A 24,692-nucleotide genomic window follows, 5' to 3' on the forward strand; every position below is an offset into this window, starting at 1 on the left:
CAACCAAACTAATTAGGGGAATGGAGGACCAGAGCTATGAGACAAGGCTTCTGACCTTAAACATGTTTACGCTGGAATTAAGGAGATTAAGGAGGGATATGATTTTCATGTACAAGATGTTCAATGGTGACAGCAACATTGGCAACAAACTGTTTGAGATTAACTCCATTACAAAGACTAGAGGCCACCACCTAAAGTTGGTGGAGAAAAAATTTCAGCACAATGGGCGAAGAGGGTTCTTTACAGTAAGAGCGGTTAAGGTCTGGAACTCACTGCCATCGGCAGTGATTTCAGCCAAGAGTGTAGATTTGTTCAAGAAACGTTTGGACAATTTCTTGAGGGACCGTAATATCCAGGGATACCAGTATCCCTAAGAATGAGATGATGCGTGGACCTATATGGGTTGGACTTGATGAACGTATGTCTTTATTCAACCCCAAATACTATGTAACTATGTAACAGGGCACAGCAAATGACAGCTATGTTTTTGGCAATGGTCTTGAATTGAGTTTTAAATGTAGATTACCACAGTATACATGCAGCAAATTCAGATAAAGGCTTTAATGAATTGGAAGAAAAACATGATAGTAAAAATTAGAAAATAACGCACAGTAATAATACCACATGCATAATGCTTCTGTGAACTGACAATAAAGAGTCTAAGGCCCATAATGCAGAGAACCACATTGGAACCCAATTCAATACCCGTCATTGTTACCCAGTGCAGAAACCATCTTGAACCTTAACTATTAACAAAAATGTCTACTTTAGTTCCCCATGGTTCCTGTGTGTGTTGTAAAGTACCCACTGCTCCAAGCTCACTCCCATTGTGGGAGTGGGCTTGGAGTGGTGACTACTTTAGGCCTGGTTCACACCTGGGCGTTTTACAGCGCGTTCCTACGTGCTGTAAAATGCTCAACATGTGAAAACCAATAATTGCCTATGGGCATGGTTCCCACCTGGGCGTTTTACAGCGCGTAGGAACGCGCTGAAAAATGCCCTACGCCCAAAAGAAGTACAGGAGCTTTTTTGGGGCGTTTTTCCGCGCGTTTCCATTGGTATTCCTGAGTGTGGATCGAGGTGAACAAAGCGGTAACCCCGAGCCACACTCGGGAATACAACGTACAGGTCTTACCTTGTCCGCGATCCCCGCTGTGTCCTCTGGCGGCTGCCGACTTCCGGGTTCCGTCCCTTGCGAGCGGCCGCGTCACAGGTGGGCGGAGCCGGCAGGAAGTTTGAAAGTGAAAAAAATATATATATTTTTAAAATAGATAAAATAAGGAAAAAAACTTGCTGAAAAAATACGCTCAGGTGTGAACCCAGCCTTACAAAACACACAGCAAACATGGGGAACAAAAGTAGCCACCCTCCAGAAGGAAGGACAGTGTCAGCAGCAATTCAGAGATGATTTGAGGATCTACATCCGAGTGATACACAAATAAAGATACATTTATAGTTAATAGTTAAGGAACTTGAATGCATTTTTAAGATTTAACGCCTGAGTTTAGTGTCACTTTAACTTTGTCTGCTGAGTTCTGATTAAAGTGTAAATGGAGTGTTAAAACAAATCCGACGCAAAGTAACCACATCATAAGAACACTCTCTGCCCTTCAAAGAGCTGTTCAGTCAGTGCACTTGCCTCTTTAGGTTTTACCGCATGACCCATCAATTCGGATAGGTCAGCAACTCCGGTGGGAAGCTCCTTCTTTGGACTGCTGTGATAACGCTCGGCTTCCTTGGCCTGGACCAGCTGTTCATCCAAAGCTTCCTTCTGCAGCAGCAGCTTCTGTGTGTGACCAGCCTGCACACCAAGCTCCTTCTCCAGTGCCAGTATTACACGCTCCTTTCCTTTTATTTCATCCATCTAAGGGAGAAAGATCAGACAGCCTGTAACACAGAACTTAAGAGGCAGACAAATCAATATGATAACAAGGACACACACACACATATTAATGCTGCCCTATAGTTTGCATTAAATAGGAACTTTACCCTTATCTCCATTTAAAGAGGAGATTACCCAGGAAGACACTGGTGATGTATCCTTCCCAGGCTGCATCTGTGAGGCCAGGGCTACATTACCAGTGCCTCACTCAACTAAGAAGTGAAAAAACAGTAATTATAAGTAAAGGCAACTTTTCTTTAACTAATGAATTTAAGAAGATTATATCATATTAGTGTGCAGAGTTGCAAGTTGATGTGGTTTTAAGTGAAAGGGTGTAAAGGTCCGCTTTAAGGGTGCATTCACACCAAAATCCGAAAGTACTCAAGTCAATGAGGCCATGTATATACCACAGAGCGTACTTCATGAACCCAATGCTGTGGACCTCTCACCAATCACAACCAAAAATTCAGTGTGTTTGTACCAAATTGTTGGCTGTAAGAAAAGTCCTATTTTTTTTACCACTTCAGTCTTGGTATGTTACACCCCCTTCATTGCCAGACAATTTTTTAGTTTTCAGCACTGTGCAAGTATGCCCGAGAATTCCTCTGTCACACAACACTAACAAAATTCATTTTATATCATTTTTTGTGGGGCAAATAGAGCTTTATTTTAGTGGTATTTATTAACCACATTTTTTACTATACAAAATAAAAAAAGGCCAAAAATTTTTAACAAAAAGCCTGTTTCATTTATAAATCATAGCAAATAAAAATATCAGGACAGTCAAGAGGTCCAAAATGACCTTTCCTTTTTGGAAAGTAGACACTCCAAGGTGATCTGATTTATTGCTGAACTTTTTTTTAGAAATGAAGAAACATGCCGGTATTGAGGGAGTTAAAACATGGAGCTTGGTAACAGTGCACAAGATACAATAAATGTACAGGGCATATACCCTGTTTCCCCGAAAATAAGACCTACCCTGAAAATAAGACCTAGTATTATTTTTGGGAATTGCTAAAATATAAGACCTACCCCGAAAATAAGACCTAGTTGTGACCATTCACAGGGCCGGTGGTGGCATAAGGGGGAACTTGAAGAGCCGCGGGAGAGGAAGGAGAGAGTCAGCGGTGCCAACGAAGCCAGCGCTAAAAGAAGCGAGGCGACAGAGGAGGGAGCAGAGCCGCATAAGCCGATGCCTCCTCTATAGCCCCGCCTCCTGTCACAGGCGGAGTGATACCAAATGCTCTCCGCCTGTGAGGAATCGATAGTGAAAGTGTGCGTCGCCCATTCTGGCCAGCGATTGGTTACCAACTTGCTCTAGCAAAGGTTAGGCACCCCCGATTGTCCTGATCACCATATGTGTGTACATGAATACATGTAGACTGTTGTACATGAATAGGTGTGGATTGTTGTACATAAAAATAAAAGACCTACCCCGAAAATAAGACCTAGTGTGTTTTTTTGAGCCAAAAAAAATATAAGACAGTGTCTTATTTTCGGGGAAACACGGTACAGAGGGCGGAGGAGGTGAAGGGGTTAATATACAAGTCAGAGCACAGATAGAATAGATCTAACATTTCTCCCGGAACTATGCACCAGTGGACCGTCTGTTTTAATACAGCGGCCATTCCCGAAGGTGGTTAATATAAGAATTTCTCTATGTTTGAGACCGCCAAGAGCGGAGCGGGGTGTGGGTACTTTTAGGAATCCCTTTCCTGCATCACAAGCTCTCAGATTACCAGACTACATAAAAAGGTAGCAGGATTGAATGATGCACTACAGAAATGTCTAGATACAAAATTTTGCCATAAAGAGGGGCTGTACTTCCTGTAAGGGATCTTAAGGGGTACAGTTTTAAAAGGAGTTGTAAAGTCCTGCATATACTCTCTTGTATACAGCATTGTGATCGCAATATATATCAGAGTTGTTTTTGATAATGCAATCAAAGCTTACTTGAAATAATCCCTTTTATGTAGTGAGTGCTGCCTTCTGTCCGCCCATCACTTTCATCAACTTCCTGGATTCCCAGTGTGCTCTGCGTCTCTTTTGCTGATGCTTGATGTAATGCAATCTTGATATCTCAAGACTACATCCCATCATGCATTGTTTCCAGCAAGCAATAATGATGTTAAATTGTTCAGACATTGAGTTGTAGTTCAAAAGGACAGGTGAGAGCAATGACACAAAGAAATGCATATGCATGAGGCTAAGTGAAATTGTGTCAGCACACTGAGGAAGTACATCCTATGATCACCTTCGATACGTTTACAGACTTCTGCATCGATATGGTTATTAGGAATGGGATAGAACTTGCGTAAATTCAATACAGAAATACAGATTTCTTTTTAGTTTTTGACCATAGATACACTTTAACTGGCGTTCACCTTTTAAAGTAGTATTAAACGTTCAAATCTTTTTTCAGTAATGAATCCAGATCGAACAAATATACATTACCCAGCAAAGTATTTCTTTTAGATTTATGCCCAAGCACTTAGTCATCAGATGGGCTCCTACTCTCCCAGATTGCCTTCCCTGAACTTCCTGTCCAGTACAAGATCACAAGGGAGAGCACAGCCTCTGGCAGCTGTTCATCTACTAGCTTGGAGAAGGCAAGAAGGATGGACGAGGGGAGAGCATGAAGCAGGGGAATGTCCTGCTTTGCTGCGTCTTTGTGGAGATACACACACAGCTTACTAGCACACACAAGGCTGGCTCCACAGGACCCTGCAAGGGAATGGAGCCACCCTAAAAGATGATGTTAGGACCAGTGATCAAGGACCCAGCTGATTCTGCAGGAAGCAATCACTTTTAAACATCAAGGAGCAGCGTCCATTGTAAGTGGTTCAATCGGCATTTGAAATAGTTAAAACCCTTTTGGCTCCAGTATCACTTTAAATGCAGGCAGATGCGTCGTGCTTTGGCATGATCCACCATTTAAAAGGTTAGGAAGAGGAAATATGTTAATGGAACTACAAGAACAACATTTGTTACACAAGCTCCTTTACAGCAAACTTTGCATGAGTCACCGAACAGTATCCAAAGTAACAGCCAGTTGTCAAGGCAACCGGCTTTTGTGCAGAAGGAGCGGCTCTGTAAATCGCGATCTGTAAAACTGTTCTGATGCTTTATCCTTGATATGATGTGACGCCAAAACCAACGGCAGGAACTCGGGGACGGCCCACCATGTAATATCACTGCCATGTGATTTATGAGCGCACACGCCTGAGCCAGAACGATTCAGACGACGATTCGGCATGATCTGCCAAGTGCTTGAATGAACTGACTGCTGAGAACCTCCGGGAAACAAAGAGCAGCTGTCACCCTGCAAGAGGCAATTCAGAGTATCAATATGTCCTTTATGTCTCCTTTCCACATCTAGTGAGACGGGACAAGAAGGTTTACTAAATGGTCAAAGATGGACTATGTTGTGTATCAAATCTAACAGCAGAACAGGACATATGTGAACGGACCATCCTATAACCGAACCAAATAATATTAAAAACACAGCCAGGCCCCTGTGCAAATTTATATTGCAATTCCCTCACATTACAGAAGGACATAGACATGAATCCATAAAAGCGACATTACCACAGGACATAGTCATAACACAATCGCTGATGCCGCCTTTACAGGGGAACCAGCCAGGCTTATGAACCATTCTGAACAGTGATGTGCGTAGGCTTGGTGCGTAACCAGTTCACATGAATTTGCCCAAGTTCCCTGAGTATGCCAAAGCCCATGCAAAACGGTGACTGACCCCCCTCCTGGCCCAAACTGTGGCAGGGGCATTTCTCGCTAGTGTTACCCTTCAAACTCGAAATGCTGAGCTAAAATTGCCGTACCGTGAAGTGCAGTCTTGGCAACGTGTCACATTGTAGGTGGGGGGGGGTCAGGAGTCAGTCATCTTTTTTTTAAACACATGAACTTAGCCTAATGTAGGCTATACTCGCCTTCACGCCAGTGATGTGATAATTGCCTGCTCCCTTCGCTAACACCGCCATTTTAATCTGATCTTCTTCCAGGTTCAGGATCCTCGGCCATCTTGATGGGCCATGACGAGGGGACTTAAAAAAGAACTAAAGCCAAACCTTTTTTTGGGCTTTAGCTCTATTTTGGGTGACAGGAGTACATTTACTAATGTATTTTGGTGACCCCCAACTTAGCATACAGCGGGCTCCTGCCTGCTATTTGCTGACAGCGTTGCAGCTGGGAAAAATCTCGACAATATTGTTGGGATCTACCCTGCTGCCTGATTGACAGCTTACTCTCTCTAGAGCCAGAACATACTGTGCCTGCCCCCTCCCCTGTCTAGGGGGAAATCCTTGCAGAGAGTGATGACTGACAGTCACTACTCTCTGCAGGGAAAAGACCGTGAGCTGAGCGATCCGTGGTTTATGATTGCTCAGTTCTTGATCTATGCAAAAGCTGCAGTCTCACACACCAGCTCAAAGTATTGGGAAGAGTACATTTTACTCTCCTGATACTTCTCCTTTAAATCCCACACATCCGCAGGAGTTTATTCATCCCGACATATGCCAAACGTGTACACAGAGCGGCACATGGTCAACTCGGTGTACATTATTCCAAGGATTGCGAATACGCAGGTAAGAATCCTGTGCATCCTTCTGGTATATGGAGTCCTCCAGCCAACATTTGACATGAGTGTGATTAGTACAGCAATAATGTTTTTGTTCCTGGCAGCGTTGTCTACTCAGTACCAGAGAACTCTGTTTTAATAAGGACATTCCACAATCAAGATTCTAAAATAAAGATGCATAGAGGGAGCACAGCCCACCTGCTTAGCAGTATAGGTTTTTATCTTGGTATTGCTGCAGTACACCAGTCCTCTTTCTTTGTAATCCTTGGATCTAAAGAACCACTGCTTGTGATGCAAGAGAGAAATACCTCCGGTCTCTCACATATTGAAAAAACTCCACCAATCAGGATTAGAATTACCCTCGAAATGTGAATGTAATTGGAATTGCAAAAAGAGTGAGAGTTCACAGTACAGGATTTCATAAACTCCGAGTGACACTATGAAGTACTCTGAAAGCTTGCTGCAGTGGATTACACGGTGCTCGGATTAAGGTCAATTGACCTTTCTGACTCGAGCACAAACAAATCATTAGTTTCAGTTGTTGCCTCTAATTGCTCTTAAAGCGCATGTAACCCCAAAACCAAAAATTTAATCTATTGCAGCTTATCAATCCTCACATGCGGTGTCTGCATTTGTTTTGTTTTTTGTTATTTTTAAAAACTTCCTTTCACAGACCAAGCTGCCTAGTAAAGGTGGCACATAGAGGGTTGAGACAAACCATTTAACACTGACATGGGTGCTTACAACAGACAGCTTTTATTTCTTTATTCCAAAATCAAACAGCTAAAACTGTTTCTGTAACGGCTTAAAAGGTGTTAGCTGGAGTTCAGCTTTAATATGTTATTCAAACACATCTAACATTACCCTCTCCACAGGCTGACAATGCTGCTGTCCAAGGGTGGCTCTGTTGCGGAGCCTCCCTAAGACTGCAGGAAGTGTTACTGGCCGGATCACCAACTGAAAATAAGAAAAAAAAGCCTAAAAGTAATAAACTCCGGGAAGATTCAAAGTTTTCCCTTGCAGTGGGTCTTCCCCAGGCACTACAAGGTTTATCTGATCATTTACGACTACGGGACAGGAAAAATCTGTTTTACTTACCCGATTCCCACTCCTGTTAACTTCTAGACAGTCCTCTGCAGTCTCTTCTCCTATTTGCTCCAGCGGTCTAAAGACCACTGACATCATCAAGTACATTCCAAGGGACAGTCCATAGGAGTGGAAGAGGAGAAGAATAGAGTGCCAACTTCTAGGTAACCAGGGTACAGGTAAGTAAAACATATTTTTCCTGGGAAAACTTTTAATTTCCCTGGAGTTAGGTTTTAAGTGTTGGTAAGCTGCAATATATTACATTTATGTTTTTGGGTTTAGACACACTTTAAACAGCACACAGCAGATCACACCAACTCATGATCTTAGATCTCCTAGCAGGCCACCTTTAAATTCCAAGTTCTGATTTCCAAGTATAATAAATACAGAACGTTTGGCTTTAAAGAGATACTCTTTATTGGCCAACTCAATGATTTAGATTGCAAACTTTAAAACACACTAGGCAATTCATACAGTAGAGTTATCTGTGCAGATTTCCTTTAAAGACCAACAATACCTATATCATTCCTTAATCTCATTTTTGGAACCCCAATTGTTCTCTCCTCATATCTGCATTTAGGTTCTTTTGATACCTCCTCTATAGATGTGCATTCTATATTTGCTCTTAAAAAGAGCATTATTTACGGCTCGTAGGTTGGTAGTTCATAAATGGGTGTCCAGAACTCCCACTACGTTGGAGGTCTGAGTCGGATATAATTATTATTATGTATGAATGCATTACCAACTTCAGGGAAATGTGACCAAATACCATTTACTGCTGATGAGGGTCTTATATTGATAAGTGCCCTTTGTGGGGTTTGATATGGATAAGTGCACTATGTGGGGTTTGATATGGATACATTGTTGTATGGATGTCACCAGCACTCCAAGTATGACAGAATACGTCAAGATTTTTAGTGAATCTTCATTTTATTTTTGAAGTCACTTAAAGTGGAAACAAGCGCTTTCGGGGGCCGCGCAGGGTCCCCTTCATCAGGCTTAAAGTGAACATTTAAGCCTGATGAAGGGGACCGTGCGCGGCCCCGAAAGCGCTTGTTTCCACTTTAAGTGACTTCAAAAATAAAATGAAGATTCATTAAAAATCTTGACGTATTCTGTCATACTTGGAGTGCTGGTGACATCCATACAACATTTTATGTGATACGGCGCCATCCGTAGTCATTACGAGCACCCATTTTTCCACATGGGAAGTCCGGTAAGGTGTGCTACAGGTCCTTGGACATTTGATATGGATACATATCCCATGCAAACCCTCATGGGCAGGGCCCTCCTTACCATCTTGTCTTGATTTGTATTGCGATTGTAATGTCTTCCTTATATTGTAAAGAGCTGCGCAAACTATTGGGGTTATATAAATCCTGTATTATAATAATAATAATAATAATAATCATAATGAGGGGTTTGATATGGATAAGTGCACTATGTGGGGTTTGTTATGGCTAAGTGTCCTATGAGGGGTTTGATATAGATAAGTGTGCTATGAGAGGTTTGATATAGATACGTTTGCTATGTGGGGTTTGATATGGATAAATGAGCTTTGAAAAGTTTGTTATGGATAAGTGCGCTAGCGGGCACGCACGGGCAGAAAAGACCCGATCAATGCAAACACCCGTTAAAGGGACAGATGTAATGAGCGGACCTTGCCTCTAAATGCAAGTTTCATTTTAAAGATAACGGATAATTAATACAGTAAGAATCATTTCCAGGGAAAACCTTTTTTTGAAAGGAAAAAAAGCCCCAAAACTTACCGTCCATAGTAATCAAGAAGAGTCTGCAACAATAGGAGACACAGGATCTAATATACAGAAACCCATGTTCCTAAGAGCCCTATATAATGCACTGAGCCATAGTCAGACGGAGGTGTGAAATCGTGTACTGTAATGTAGTAGAATCAAACTACAGGATGTTTCAAGGACCATCTAAATAGCTGTATGTCGTCCAACACTAGCACTGGAGGACTGTTAGCTCTGAATTAGCATTTTCTTTATTATAATGACTGTTTTCGGGCTCCTCATACACAGAAAACAACAGATGTCAAGGCCGGAATGTGCACAAACTCTGTAATTTTCCAGTTATCATGTAAAATGGCTCTAGAGGAAGACACCAGCTGGCTTCATTATTCAGTTATTAAATATGGGAACCACAGCACGTGCAAGAACGCTGGAGAAAGGCACTTGCACTGTACACGATGATGACAAGTCCTAAAAAGTGAAAGAAAGTGGGCGATAAGCTGGTCCGATGACCACCAAATAAGGCCTAAGGCCGAACATATTTGTACGGTAAATCTTCTTGACACAAGAACTACTTTATGAACTTATGAATGTAAAGTCCTTACCAGTCTGCGGATGTCGCGCTCACTCTCCCGCTTTATCCTGGTGATTTCATCCTGGTGGGTTTGGTATGCTATCCGCAAATCCGCCGCCTTCATTTTATCGGCTTGCATGACATTATTCAGCGCCTCCTCCAAGTGTTTTTTACCCCCCTTTAATTCCAGGATTTCTTGCTGAAGCTTTATACGCTCATTATCAAAAGCCCTCCTGGCCTCTTCTCGTGCCTCATTCAAAAGAGCTGTTTTTACTTTGTCTACTGCCCCGTCCCTTAATACATTGAGTGTGGACTGTAGTCGCTGGATCTCAGTGTCTTTAATCTTTACCACGCGGGCTATATCCAGTTCATGCTGGCGTATGAGAGTCTCCCGGACTGACTGGAGCTCCTTCATTTTCTCCTCGTGCAGCTTTGCCTTTAGTTCAGTTACATGCACAGTATGTCTATGCTGCTCTTGCTCCCTTTCCTGCTTGACATCGTGGATCCTTTCTCGAAGTTTACTCACCTGCATATAAAAACACAGTCACGTTAAGATGCAACACTGTAACAGAACATGCAAACTAGAACATACTCTGGCCTGTGGGACTTCAGGCGATGGGCAGAGGACAAAAGAAAAAGTATGGTGGGTGTAGTACAGAGTGCATGGGTGATAGCCTTAATGCAGCTGTGTGCTGCATTAAGGCTATCCCATCAGAAAAGGTGCATGCATCAATTTCAGCAACACATGTTTTGAGAAGGTGAGTGGGGGTGCCATTCAGATGGCACCACTCTTTACCAAGATGCATACAGTGTTACTGCAGTGCAATAGCGTCCATGGGGCCCAAGCCATGCCCAATCACCTACAGAGGTTAGAGATAACCAAAGACAGGTGTATGTACTGTTATTGACTTGTATTTTCTCCTTCTCAGAATAGACCTATTAGCTAAGTGACAGTGCCTTACAAGGAGGCTGATCCGGTCTGCTGCCTGATCACTTGGCTGAAAACGGAGAGTCTGCCTAGGCCGCTGGAGGATAGTCAATGAAAGTCTTTATGATTTGTTCATGTAATCTTTACCAGGTGACACCCCCGCCGTGTCGTCATCGCGCATGCTCAGCCATAAGATTGACTCCTGCCGGCGGCCATTTTGGTGATGGATGCCGGCAGAGAGAGGAGGGTACGTTCACCTGGCGGGATGAGGTATGCCGCCGGGTCCCCTCCTCTCTCCTGACACTGTCGGGCTCCCGGTCAATGAACGAGTGCCCGACTTTTTAGAGGGGGTGACAACAAAATGACTGTCAGTCATTTTGGTGCCACCCCTGCAAAGGTGTCCCCTGGGTGCGGGCTGCACCCCCCACACCCCGCTTGTGACGCCACTGCCTAGAGGTAGTGAAAGCAACACTTATGGGCATGCTGGGTGCAGCCAATCAATTATCCGAGTTTCAAGAACAAAGAAACAAAGAATCACAGTGATAAATCAAAGGCCTAGCTTACACAAAGACACACATGACTGCGCTGTGCTCAGACCCTGCAAAAAAGAAGGGGTCATTCTCTACACCTGGAATCCCCAGTTGCTAATGCTACATGCTGCTGTGCATTTCAGCCCATTTATTTTAAATGGGCTGTGCAGTGCACCAGAATGCAATGCACAACAATGTGTACTTTACAACCCATAACATTGTGGTCTGAATGGGCCCAAATTGTGCCTAAGCAGTTCCCCGAAAATGAACCTTTTGTGTTGCAGTGCACTTACTAGTATGTCAAGGTGCCTAGACTCATAGCTGTATTACTGCAGTATGAGACCTCAGACGCTGCTGCCTCTAACTGCTAGACTCAAATACATTTGGAATGAGATTTGGTGATGTCACTGTTGTGCTGCTCACTGTTCTTGCTAAGAGAAAGCAAAGCTCTGCCACTACCAAGTTGGCTGCCTCCACACAGAGATACAGGCAGGACAAGACATGGTAAGGTTGTAATGGGGAAGGTTCAGCTGCAGGAAGACTACAGGCAATACTACTGATTAGATTTTTGCTCTCTGCCTTTTTTTTTTTTTGGCCACAATTCTTTTTTTAAACTTCGACAGCTGTTATAAAGCAACACAGTTATTGCGTATTTCACCTTGATACAAAATAATGTGTCACCCAACACATTTTTTCCATGGATATACAGTACCTTATTTTTCTCTTGCTGATGTTCTATTTGTATTTGGGTAAGTTTTGTCCGGAGTTCCTCGTTAGCCACCTGAAATGCCTCCATCTCCCCGTCGCACTTGTCTCCTTTGGCTCGAGTTTTCTTTGACATGTTTCTCTCAATTGTTTGTGCACCACATATAACCAATTATCTGTAATTCCCACTGGGTTGTCTTTGGCATTTGAAATAGAAAAAGTATCAACTATTTTTCAATTCACGATTCCTGCGTGCACAGTCCTTAGCCATCCTCCTTTTCTCTGGTCACCTGGAGAATAAATTAAAATTTTAAGTCAAACACAAAATAAATTTTCTTCATCTCTTAAGGTGCCCATACACTGCACGATTTTCGTACGAGAATCTCGGGAAATCCCGCGATCGTACGAGAATCGTGCAGTGTATGGAAGGCGTGCGATTTTCGCCTGGTTTTTAACATGATCGAGAGATAACAGCCGAACAGGCCGGTGTGCGGACACGCACACTGCCCGTTCAGCATTGCAGTCATCGGAAGCCCGCCCCTCAGAGGGGCGGGCTTGCGATGATCGCAAGTGCGATCTGCCTGTCCAAGATGGACAGATCGTACGTTTCTTTAAGTACTTTACAACCCCCGCAAGACAAAAGTCTTGCGAGGGTTGTAAAGTGTATGGGCAACTTAAAGGTGCCCACACACCTTGCGATAATCGTACGATTACGTAAGGTGTGTGGAAGCCCGCGATCGTACGATTATCGTAAGGTGTGTGGAAGCCGTGCGACCTCTACTACTGTACGGTCGCACGACTTTTATCTTACGAACATGTTCGAAAACCCGCCGAGAATCGTACGATTTTCGGCGGGTGTGTAGCATGTTCGTAAGATAAAAGCCGGACGGGCCGGTGTGCGCAAGCCCGTTCGGCATTGCGGTAATCGGAAGCCCGCCCCTCAGTGGGGCGGGCTTGCAATCATCGCAAGTAGGATCTGCCTGTCCAAGGGCGATGGTTGTAAGGTGTGTGCCCAGCCCTAAACAGCAGTACACTTTACCGGTGTCTATATCCCCATTGTAAGATTTACCAGTAAGGTGTGTGAGCAGGTACGCTGATGCACATTATTATATTTATTGTTTTTTTTTTTTTTAATCAGATAACTTTTATTAAGTGTTTCTTTAAACATACACTATAAAAGAAAAATATAGAACATCAACTATAACACAAATAAATAAGAAACAACCAAAACCAATAAACGCAAAAAAAAAAAAAAAAATCCACCACATCCACCATATGCACATATGGATAAAACAGTATCCAGGAACTAACTCATTTAGGTCAAATCTCCATTTACAACACTGATGTAATTCAAAAAGAATCATAGAGACTTGGAACTGGATTAGTCAAATTATATCTTGAGCTCCCATATACAACCCTCATATGTCTAAATTAATAATGATAACAACATGAAGATATTCTAGAGTCCCCTAATATGTACAATAGTGTAGCCATCTGGACCAGACTAAAAAAAAAAATTATTGTATGTATTGTTTTTTTTAGCTACTTTAAAACATTCGAAAGAAAATAAATCGCCATTGTGCAGATACACTTACACATTCACCATTCTTATGAGCTTACAAATGGTAATGCAGCCCAAAATGCTGCCAGTAGTAATTTTGTAAAAACGTACTAAAGCTTAAAGTGACACTAAACTCAGAAGTTAAACATTAAGTACCAGAACTATTAGCAAAAACGTATCTTATTTGTGTATCACTCGGCTGTAGATCCTCAAATCATCTCTGAATTGGTGCCGACACTGTCCTTCCTTCTGGAGGGGGGCTACTTTTGGTCCCCATGGTCCCTGAGTGTGTTGTAAAGTAGCCACCGCTCCAAGCTCACTAGTTTACTAATTTGTATTGAGATTGTAGTCCATCACGGGAGCGAGCTTAGATCAGTGGCTACTTTAAATAACACAGGGACCATGAGGAACAAAAGTAGCCCCCCTCCAGGAGGAAGGACAGTGTCAGCACCAATTCAGAGATGATTTGAGGATCTACAGCCGAGTGATACACAAATAACACACATAATTGTTAATAGTTAAGGTACTTGAATGCATGTTTAAGATTTAATTATTGAGTTTAGTGTCACTTTAATGAAACGAACAGGCTCCATAGTATGCACAGTATGGTTTCCTCTATGTCAGGGGTCTCAAACTCAATTCCCTCGAGGGCCCCTTGACAAATGTTTTTCTCCCATGGGGCCTGCTTTAAAATAACATTTAATTATATGCAATATGGTACTACGGACCCCAAATACACACACAATAAGCCCCAATTCATATCGGCAGGTTTAGATGCGATTAGGGATTCCTGAGTCAGAAATGATAATGATCAGGTGAGAGCAGTTGCATGTAAAACTTCTGCACACCGCATGTATGTGATACATTCCTAACCAAATGTAATAATATCACATATCATTACATGCGGTGTGCAGGAGATTACATGCAACTTCTGTCACCGGATCACTAACTTGAATAGGTGGCAGCTGCCGCTTTTAAACGCCAGATTAGGGATTCCCTAATTGCACCTAAAGATACAGGTGTGAATGGAGCCTAATACACTTAAACTCTCCCTCACCCCACCTTCACATAAAAAAAAACTACCACTGCACATATAAAATAATTAGAGGTGCACCGAAATGGAAATTTTAAAACCGAAATTAAAAAAAATGTCAGGCCGAAACCGAAAATGTTTTTTATTTTTTCACATTTTTTCTATATATTTTATTTTTTATAAACTTTTTATTTTTTTATATTTATTATAATAATCCCCCCACCACACACACACTATATTATATTATATTATATATACACACACACACAATCCAATCCCAGTCCCCCCACACACATAAAAAATAATATAATTCCATAATTCCCAGACACACACACACACAACATATAACATAATATAATTCACAGTCGTCGTCCCCCACATATAAAATTGTGTCACAGCGCCCCCACACATGTAAATTAAATACACAGCCCCCTCTCCTTCTTACCTTGTTGCAGGGAGGAGGCTGTGAGCCACAATCATCGATCCCTGGTGATCTAGTAGTGGCGATTAGTAAAGTCTGCTGCAGACCTTACTTATCAATCCTTTCGGCCTGCGTTCAGCGAAGACCCCGGCCGAAAGGATCAGAGTGCTGGCACAGAAGCAGCTATGCGGTCTGCATCCGACAGAAATGCAGACCGTGTAGCTGCTCCCGCAAGTCTTATACGCGGTCCGTGACCGCGTACCAGACTTGTGAGCTGGCTGTGGGCCACATAGTACCGGCTCGCGGGCCGCTATTTTGAGATCACTGCTCTATATGTTATGCATTACGATGTAAAAGAGCTTTAAACATTACAAATTCACCTTTGGAAAAGTAAGGATTTTGTTTTTTCCAAGGAAAGTATACCAGCACTACACAAATTTCCCCATCATGCAGTACATTGAAATTTGTTGCAATTGTTTACATTTCTTACAGAGCAAAGACAGATGTGGACAGCAATAAGTGTCAGTTATTTACATTCTGCTGTTCAAGGATCAATGACGTAGATGGGGCAGTAATTGGTTTACTCAACCCATCGAGCATGACACAGGAATTACCTAAATCCTTTACACAGCAATATGATTTAGAATACAGTTAAACAGTAGTGGAAGTAACAAGCTTTTGCATGCTTCAAGTCTAAAGTAAGGTGGACTAGAGCATGAAGATATGCATTCTCTTACCTGGAAAGAAAGTACTCTTGCTCACATGAAGTTTGTGTTTTTAAAGCAAGTACACGTTTATAAATGTAAAAAATGTAAAAAAAAAAAAAAAAGCTGTAAATGATCCTTGAATCATCTATTTAAAAAAAATGTATATACACTGTCTGGCCAATAAAAAAAAAAAAGTCACACACCCTAACATTTCATTGGACCGCCTTTAGCTTTGGTGACGGCACACATTTGCTCTGACATCATTTCAATAAGCTTAGTCAATGCCACAACATTTATTTCCATCCAGAGTTGCATTCATTTTTCACCAAGATCTTGTAGTGACGATGGAAGAGTTGGAACACTATGTAACGTCTTCTTCAGCACATCCCAAAGATTCTCAATGGGGTTAAAGTCCGGACACTGTGGTGGCCAATCCATTTGTGAAAATTATGGTATTGTGATCTTGGAATATGCCCAATGTGCCATCAGGGAATAAAAAATCCATTGATGGAAAAACCTGACCATTCAGTATATTCAGGTATATAGCTGATCTAATTTTTTTGGGGGAACATAACAGTGCTAAAACTAGACCAGACCAACAGAAGTGGTGGCCAACCCATGTGTGAAAATGATGTCTCATGCTCCCTGAACCACTCTTTCACAATCTGAGCCCGATGAGCCTCTTTCACTCTTGCATTGTCATCTTGGAATATGCCCAATGTGCCATCAGGGATGAAAAAATCCATTGATGGAAAAACCTTGTCATTCAATATTTTCAGCTGACCTCATTTTTTGGGGAACATAGCGTTGCTCGTATTTATCCAATGAAATACCTATTTGCTTAGCTACGGTATATCTAGGTGGCGACTTCTTTTTTGGACATATTGGAAGACCACAGCAACTCTCTGAATCAGTACTGTGCACCCCGACACCATCAATGTGTACATAAAGGCTGATTTTTATCTTAAAGCTCCAATTCAAATAACTGAAACTAAAATAAATGAAACATATCAATCTAGCACTATTAGTTCTGCAGCCGCCTAGACAAAGCGTTAAATAAAGTATACATCACCGACTAAAAAACCCAGAGAACTGCACACAGCTCAGCAACTGCATTACAATGTGCCGAGCCATTTATCTCTGCCATTAATCACAGTGAAGACCATTCCCTGAATACAAAAAGGCAGGCTCATAACAGACAATTGATCCTTATTAGGCGCAGTATCTCATACCAACACAAACCAAATAAAGTATATGGCTTTCACTAACCTCCTACAAGGTGTGTGCTGTGTCTATCATTCTACATGAATCCATGATCCCAAGGGGAGTCCTTTCATCCAAGACACGGAAAAAAACATACAAACTACATAGGAGCAAAATTTAATAAAGTAACAGGGCTAATCACCGAGCCACTTACCATATAGTAAATAAACCCTCAAAACAGCTAGCTGTGTGTTCAAGAAAAGGGTAAATTAACAGAAGGCTTCATGCTGAATTTTAAATGTCATTTCCCAGATTTTAAAAAGGGCATGAAAGCAATTTAATGGGAATCTGTAGACAGAAATTAAACAGGAACAGTCTACTGGGTGTATCCATTAAGACAGGGCAAAGAGCAATGGTGATCTGATTTGTGTACTTTGTACACGGTTACACAATTTAATAAATAGGATTTGTATTGTAGTCCTGAGATTTACACACAGTAGATGTAGGAATTGAAGAGCCACACCAATTAAAATAGTCCAGATACAACCTTATTCCATTAGGATCAGGGGGACATTTAAAAAAGAGAACTATGGTTCAAGCTTTTTTTTTGCCATAGTTCTCTTTAGGGTCACAGGAGGACATATACTAATGTCCTCCTGTGACCCAAAACGCAGCATATAGCAGGCTATTGCCCCCTATATGCTGACAGTGCAGAGCCAGGCAGCAGCTGGGACAGATCCCATTAATATTGTCTGGATCCACCCCGCTTCCTGATTGACAGCTGGCTCTGCTATCACCAAGTATGGTGATATCACTCTTCTGTTGAGAACTACAAGGCACTCTGTCATTGTGGCTGAATGGATGACGAGGAAGTGTGGGTGAAGCCACGAACAGCCATGCCAAATTCAACACACAGCAGCAGCCTGCAGGGAGAAGAACCCCGTGATTCAGGTAAGTGGGGGGAGGGAGGAGGGATGGGAGCAGGATGAGGGTGTCCCAAAGTGACCATGTTTCATGTAATTCACCCTGAATATGCATATAACATGAAACATGGTCCAAAAAGGTGAACTAAGCTTATAACCAATGTTAAATAAGAAACACCAATGGAATAACCACATGGATCCAGCACTTTTCCACAATTCCAAATATCTGAGATTTACAAAGTCCTTACAGAAAGTGCAGCCTTCCCAATAATCCAGGTAAGGGCAAAAAATAAAGCCACTACCTGGATTTCGGGCAGGTGTTGCTTGGATTGCTTCAGTTGGTCAAATCCAGGTTCAACAACATGTCCCCAAGACATGAGGCCAGCTGTCCACCTGAATGTACCAAATGACCAAGTTTATCCATCAATGGATTTTTGTTCCCCGATAGCATGGGCATATTCCAAGATGAAAATACCAGGACTTTAACACAGGGGTTGGCCACCACAGAGTCCAGTCCTTAACCCCACTGTGAATCTTTAGGATGTGTTGGAGAAGACTTTAGGCAGTGATCCAACACTTCCATCATCACTTCAAGGTACTGGTAAAAAAATGAATGCAACTCTGGATGGCAATAAATGTTGCGACATTGCATACGCTTATCAAAATGCTGCCATGGGGAATGTGTGCCGTAATCAAAGCTAAAGGCTGTCCAACAAAATATTTATGGTCATTTTAAAGCCCACTCCTGATTTGTAGTGACCTTTTCAGGGCTCCCCACCACTGTTTTCTCCATCACAGTTGCCTCAAATTACATAGGGATGCATGTGACCTCCTCCTATGTTGCAGTGCCAGGCCCTACAGGCCAGTCATTAGACCTAAGCAATGTCACATGACAGAGGCAGTAAAAGATCACTGCCCTGTGTAAGCTCAGACACCATCCAACAAAGAGCTTACACCAGTTAATTTACAGGGGCTGTGAAGGAGGAAGAACTTTTAATAAAACCCCTTTTTGGGGGGTTCATCAAGATATAGCAGGAAGAGTTATGTACACGGGGTGTAGTTTTATTTCTGTGTAGTTGTTGGCAGGCCCCCCTCACTGCTCTTCGAGTCACCAGGACAAGAAATCATCCTTAAGGAGACACAGACAACACGACTCCCAACACAAGATCTAACCCTTCCCTATTTTTTCTATTAAAAAAAGTATTTATAAAAAAAAAAAAAAGACCATCTATATATTTACAGATGTCACACTGTCCTCATTTCCTTAGGGATCAGGTGACACATCTTAGCAATTTCACTTTTAGAAAGGCTTTATTTTGGCACGCCAAAACTCCTCAGCCCTTTATCAGCTATACTAAAGAAGATGCAGCAACTTGTTCATTCAGTATGGCAAATCTGCAGCTAGAGCGCACAGGAGTCATGAAGCAGGTAGGTTCACCTTAGCACTCTACTATTTGGTTGGACAGGCGAAAAGAGCTGACCCTAATAGAATTCCCCAGTAATAATAAAATGCATAGAAAAACTGAGAAGTGCAATGACCTTTTCTTTGAAATGTGGACCTGCACCCAAATATGCCAAACTGCACCCAAATATGCTTACAGTTTAGTAGAGTAAAATGAAAATAACTTGATTTACCATAATTACCATAGATTGCTTGAAAGGATACATGCTAAATCATACCTTAATAATAAAGACTTGTATAGCATAGTTATATGTAAAGATTCACATTAGATGAATCAAGTACAAATCAAGCAAAAACCTAAACAAATTTAAAAAAAATGTAATATAGCATGAAAGATGGTAAATGACTACAAACATAACGTTAAAAGCCTACCTTTATTGGCTTCTGCTTTCACTTTGTAATTGTAACCTCTGTAGTCCATGTAATATACTCTACTACACTTTGTGACTCAAAACACTTCCTACAGAGCCAACCACAACACTTCAAAAAAAAAAGCCTACATGTATTGGCTTCTGCTTTCACTTTGTAATTGTAACCTCTGTAGTCCATGTAATATACTCTACTACACTTTGTGACTCAAAACACTTCCTACAGAGCCAACCACAACACTTCCTCCTTTTCCGACTGCACAGATGACAGTATCTCTTTCTGACTCCACAAAACAACATATGCTGTAGGCTAGGTTTGTCAAACAAAAATTAAATAGTGTACATGTTAAAAAAAATAAAAACACTTGGTAAAGTACAGCACCAGGGCTGTCCCTATAATAAGGCAGCCTAAAGCTGTTGCCTCAGGTGGCATCTCTTTGGGTCAAATGAGGGGGGTTGGCAGACCCAGCATCCTGCCCAGTTCTTGACCAGTGTTTCTCAACCATTTTTTAGACATGGCACCCTTTAAAAGTATGCAAAATCTCGAGGCACCCCAGTCTAAAATGTAATAGATTTTAAGGGGCACCCAGGTTGAGAAAGGATGCTCCCTGCAACGCCACTGGTTGCAATGAGCTGAGCGGAACCCTCTGGCCGATGTCCCGCTTAACTCCTGGCAACCAGTGTTGCCAGTGAGCTGGGCGGGATGCCTGCCAGAGTTGGGTGGTGCACCACAAGAACACCGGCCAGAGTGTTGTAAGCTAGCACCAATCCGCCCCCCCACAACACACCCTCCCCCAGAAACATGACCACCAGCAAACACACACCTCCAAAAATACCATCCTTAATTTAAAATAGAATACACAAATGCAGCGTTACAAACATAAAGTTACTTACTAGTTTACCTCAGAACAAAAACTACATGCTAATTTTTTTGCAATCGCACTGCACTGGAATGCACAGCATTTAGGGTGCCATTGAAATAGATTGCACTGCAACACACGTCCCGCAGCAGAATTTGTCAGGCCGAAACCAAAAATGACTTTTTACCAAGTATATATATATATTTTTTTTAAATAATTGTATTGTTAAAATAGCTTCAGCAAGGGAATGACATCTGCTAGTGGCAAGATTCCACAGACAGCAGCTGAATGTAAATACTGCAGGTAGTGGGCGGGTGCAATAGCCAGTCTGCTATTTGCCATTTCAAATTGCAAAAGCCAATAGCAGGCTGGCTATTGCACTCGCCCACTGCTTGCTGTGCCCTCCTGTCCACCAACTAATCAATAATGAGAATAGTTGACAACTATTCTCATTATCGAGTATTATCGATCAATTAGTTGGTTGCAGCCTTAATCCCTATAATGTTTTAAAAGCTTTTGAAATATTTGCCAAACACCTCCTTCCCAAACTAATCCTAAATATATATTCGGCCTGACAAATATCTTTCCAAATATATAAGATTTAAGCACCACACCGGTGATTAAAAGTCTGAGCTTCAGGCTCAGATTTATTTAATTACAAACCAAAGATACTGCGGAAATCCTTTGGTGCAGAGAAGCTGCGCCTCTCCAAACACTTCTACAACTTTTTTTTTTAACAGTAGGATAATCTTAGGCTTCCATCTCTATCCCTTCACTTTCCCCAAATGTTCTAAAAAAGTGACTGTAAAGATCTGAGCTTTCCATCTAGGATGACGGTTGATGCCAAGAGCAACCAATAAAGAAAGGAACAATCTCTTACAAAAGACATAGGAAGAGGCTCTCACCAAGATGCAGGATCTGAAAAGTACCCATTCCCTACCAGAAGCACTAGTGGTGGGGATGGAAATGTGTTTTGGGAACTCCATTAGTGTGGCCCTTGGTATGGTCTCACTGGTAGCAAGACAGACCCAGGCAGAATATCAGTCACTATGCACATTTGTGGTTTTGTGCACTATCAAGGAAATTTATTTAGATAAGCATAGATGGTATCAGAGGGCGAGACACAGGTTGTCAGGAGAACTAGAGTTGGGATTTGTAAAGAAACAGGATGTCACCAGCACACCAGAGTGTTAGTGACATCCTGTTTCTTCATTGATCTGAGTGATGCCATTTGCAGTCATTTCAGCACCCATCTTCATGGGGTTTAATGGTAATGGGTATGGTGGGATACCTAATGGACTAGAGTTGGAATTCAATGCACTGTAGAAAACACAGCAAGGGTCCAGACAGTTGGAATTTAAGCAACGTTAGGATAAACAAGGTCAGCCACCATGTTCAATCAGAAAACAAATAACCAGCTACATGATAACCATTTTTTTAAATAATTTTTAATTAGGTCTCAAAGAAATTATTAAATAAGCATGTGACCAGGATATGGGAATCCAAGTAATAACATATCCATAACAAGCAGTAAATGAGCTTTCACATTGTCACAGACCTTTGTAGCAGCAGGCACTGTGGAGACGTTCATCCGCACAGCAGATGCTCTGAAGCTGTGCAACTGGTTATCTCTGCAACTCAACTTCCCAGCAATGAGTTAGTAGCTTAGCTCTCTTGTTCCCCCCTTCCAGCATTCTTCCAATCTCTAATATAAACTGGGACCTTGACAACTTTTGAGGATACATTTGCTTCAAAAGTCACATGCAAGCACATGTAACCCATGAAAACATGTCTAAATAAGAGGTCATTAGTCCATTAAACATATAGGATTTTCACTTCATGGTGCCAAGATACAAAAGAACATGGTCTGCCATCCTTTCTTCTCTACCCCATCATAACTACGGCAACCAGACAGTCGTCTTTAAAATGATATATCTAATTTATTCCCCGGTTTGAGAAGTCTGTGCAGCATCTCCACATCTAAATGCTTGTACGGCTCAGTGGCTGCCCTAGTTTGAGAAGCTTTCAGCACAAACACAAAAATCTTTTCCTGGAATGAATGCATTTATGATGAATAATTCATCCACTCCCACCACAGGCATAATTAAGAATGCAAAAGACAAGCTGGGCAGCAAAGCAAGACTGTTTGCAGGTTGCTGATTCTCAAATCTTTGACCACACACACCAATCAATTTGCACACTAGCAAAGAAGAGATCACAGCCAGACTAGGAATAATAAGCAGACCTGGCACCTAACCATTCTCTGCTAAGCCAAGGAGTGAGGGAAAGCCGGCTAAGAAGGTAGAACCCCAGTGAATATTGGTCCTTTATAGATTATTTGTTCATTCTGTACCTGACAGTGCATGCAATACTTGTTTTCAAAAGGGAATATCTGACTAAGTCAGGGCTGGACGAACACCAGGAGCTAGGTTGCCAATGCTTCTTAAAAATGTAACTTGGTGGCGGACTTTTGAGATTTTGTTTCTAGTTGTTGTCAATGGAGTTGGTTCCTAAACAAAAATCCTCCTGGCTTGGAGAGGCTGGCTCCTGATTTTATTTTGTCCATCTGGACTTGAGGGGAAGTTTAGTGACAACTCAGCTGGTCACTTCCAAAGAACTGCTGCATTTCCCGTTCATGTTAAAAAAATTAAAATGCCCAAAACAGCCAAATTACACAATGACAGGTGTAAAAACCAAGCATTGCTTTTTCGTTGCCATACCAGAAAAAGATTGGGTTAAAGATGGAAGTGCCAACAATGGAGGCAGACATTGCAGCGCTGGAGGGGATCGATTTGCTGGGTAAGTGTGCTATAGTTTGCAAATATGCTGTGCATACCTAAACATTATGGCAAAAAGCTGCCGGGGGCTCATTTGCTCCGGTAGTTTATTTCTAGTGATAGACTGTAACAAATGTGTCATTTTTAAAAATGTTACCATAGTTACACCAGTCAACCAATAATTTCTAAGAAGAGTTCTACTTTACACACACACACACACACAAATAAATACATTCCATCCAAAACCAAACATTCATATTGTTGTGAAAAAAAAAAACGTCATGAAGGTCTTGCAAGGTGTGCAGTAAGAGCTGACAGATATTATCCTGGGAAGACACATCATGGAAGAGAAATTAATTTTCATTGTCCCACTTTAAGCCTCCAGTGACACTTGCCAAAACAGACAGTACGATGCCAGCAGAGCAGTGTGATGCTGACCTAAATGAGGTAGAGCAGCCAAAGAGAACGTCTGAAGAGCTCATATAATACATGAATCTGCATGTCAACTATCTTTGTGAATACTAAAATTTTGCATTCATGCCAAAAGATTTTTTTTTAAAAACCTCCAAGACTTTATGAAAGTCCTGTAGACTTTCTGCCAAGCAGGCCTTTGGAGCAGGCAGAACCAGTGTTTAAGAAGGACAAAACGGCTTTGGCACAGACCTCCAGATCCTGGGGAGTCCAGCTCAAACTATTTTCTTTTTCTGGGCAAATAACCACAAACAGTACACACTGCAAAACTTGCACTTTGGAAGCACACTATAAATCCGTATTGTCTAACAAAGATGCTGCAGTAACACATTTTCATAAATATTAAACACAAATCCAATGTGGGTTACAGGAGCAATGATCAGCGGGCTGGCAACATGTTGCTGTATGGACAACTCTCATCTGTCGACAGTATTTAAGGTGACTTCTAAAATGAATATTTGGGCCTGACTGAGATGAGCACGTGATAACAACTAGCAGTCAGATGCAGGAAAAAAAAAAGGCTCAAATTTTTTTGAGAGTCATTGTGCACAATCTAAATTGGGCCAATATCATCGGGCTTTGGGTTTCTGGAAAAGCATCAGCTTGACTTCAGTGTGGGACGCTTCTGGGATCATTCTGAATTTGACTGGTACATTTGGCCTCCAGTTGACCCCTTTCTGACCTGCTGCCAATAAATGCTGCCCTACCATGAACTTTTATGTGAAAGCAAAACCCGCTTGAAGTTAACAACCCATCAAAACAGGCTCATCAAAGAAACGTAGACCCAGGAATGGAGGAGAATTCAACTCTCTTCTCTTCCTTCAATGATGTAACAATAGATGCCACAATAGAT

General features: G+C 41.9%; 1 protein-coding gene across 1 annotated transcript in view; it reads right to left on the reverse strand.

Annotated features, from left to right (window-relative positions):
- The window catches only part of JAKMIP1 (janus kinase and microtubule interacting protein 1), a 135,623-nt gene that overhangs the window by 89,444 nt on the left and 21,487 nt on the right, over nucleotides 1-24,692 (reverse strand). Inside the window, exons 2-4 of the mRNA XM_018561429.1 lie at nucleotides 12,061-12,343; nucleotides 9,922-10,416; nucleotides 1,655-1,864 (exon numbers count right to left, since the gene is read on the reverse strand). Coding sequence (XP_018416931.1) covers nucleotides 1,655-1,864; nucleotides 9,922-10,416; nucleotides 12,061-12,189 — 834 coding nt within the window. The 5' untranslated portion in view covers nucleotides 12,190-12,343. The remainder of the gene's footprint in view (nucleotides 1-1,654; nucleotides 1,865-9,921; nucleotides 10,417-12,060; nucleotides 12,344-24,692) is intronic.

Source organism: Nanorana parkeri, unplaced genomic scaffold (assembly GCF_000935625.1).
Source record: "Nanorana parkeri isolate BGI_ZX_2015 unplaced genomic scaffold, ASM93562v1 scaffold523, whole genome shotgun sequence".
NCBI classification, from domain to species: Eukaryota; Metazoa; Chordata; class Amphibia; order Anura; family Dicroglossidae; genus Nanorana; species Nanorana parkeri.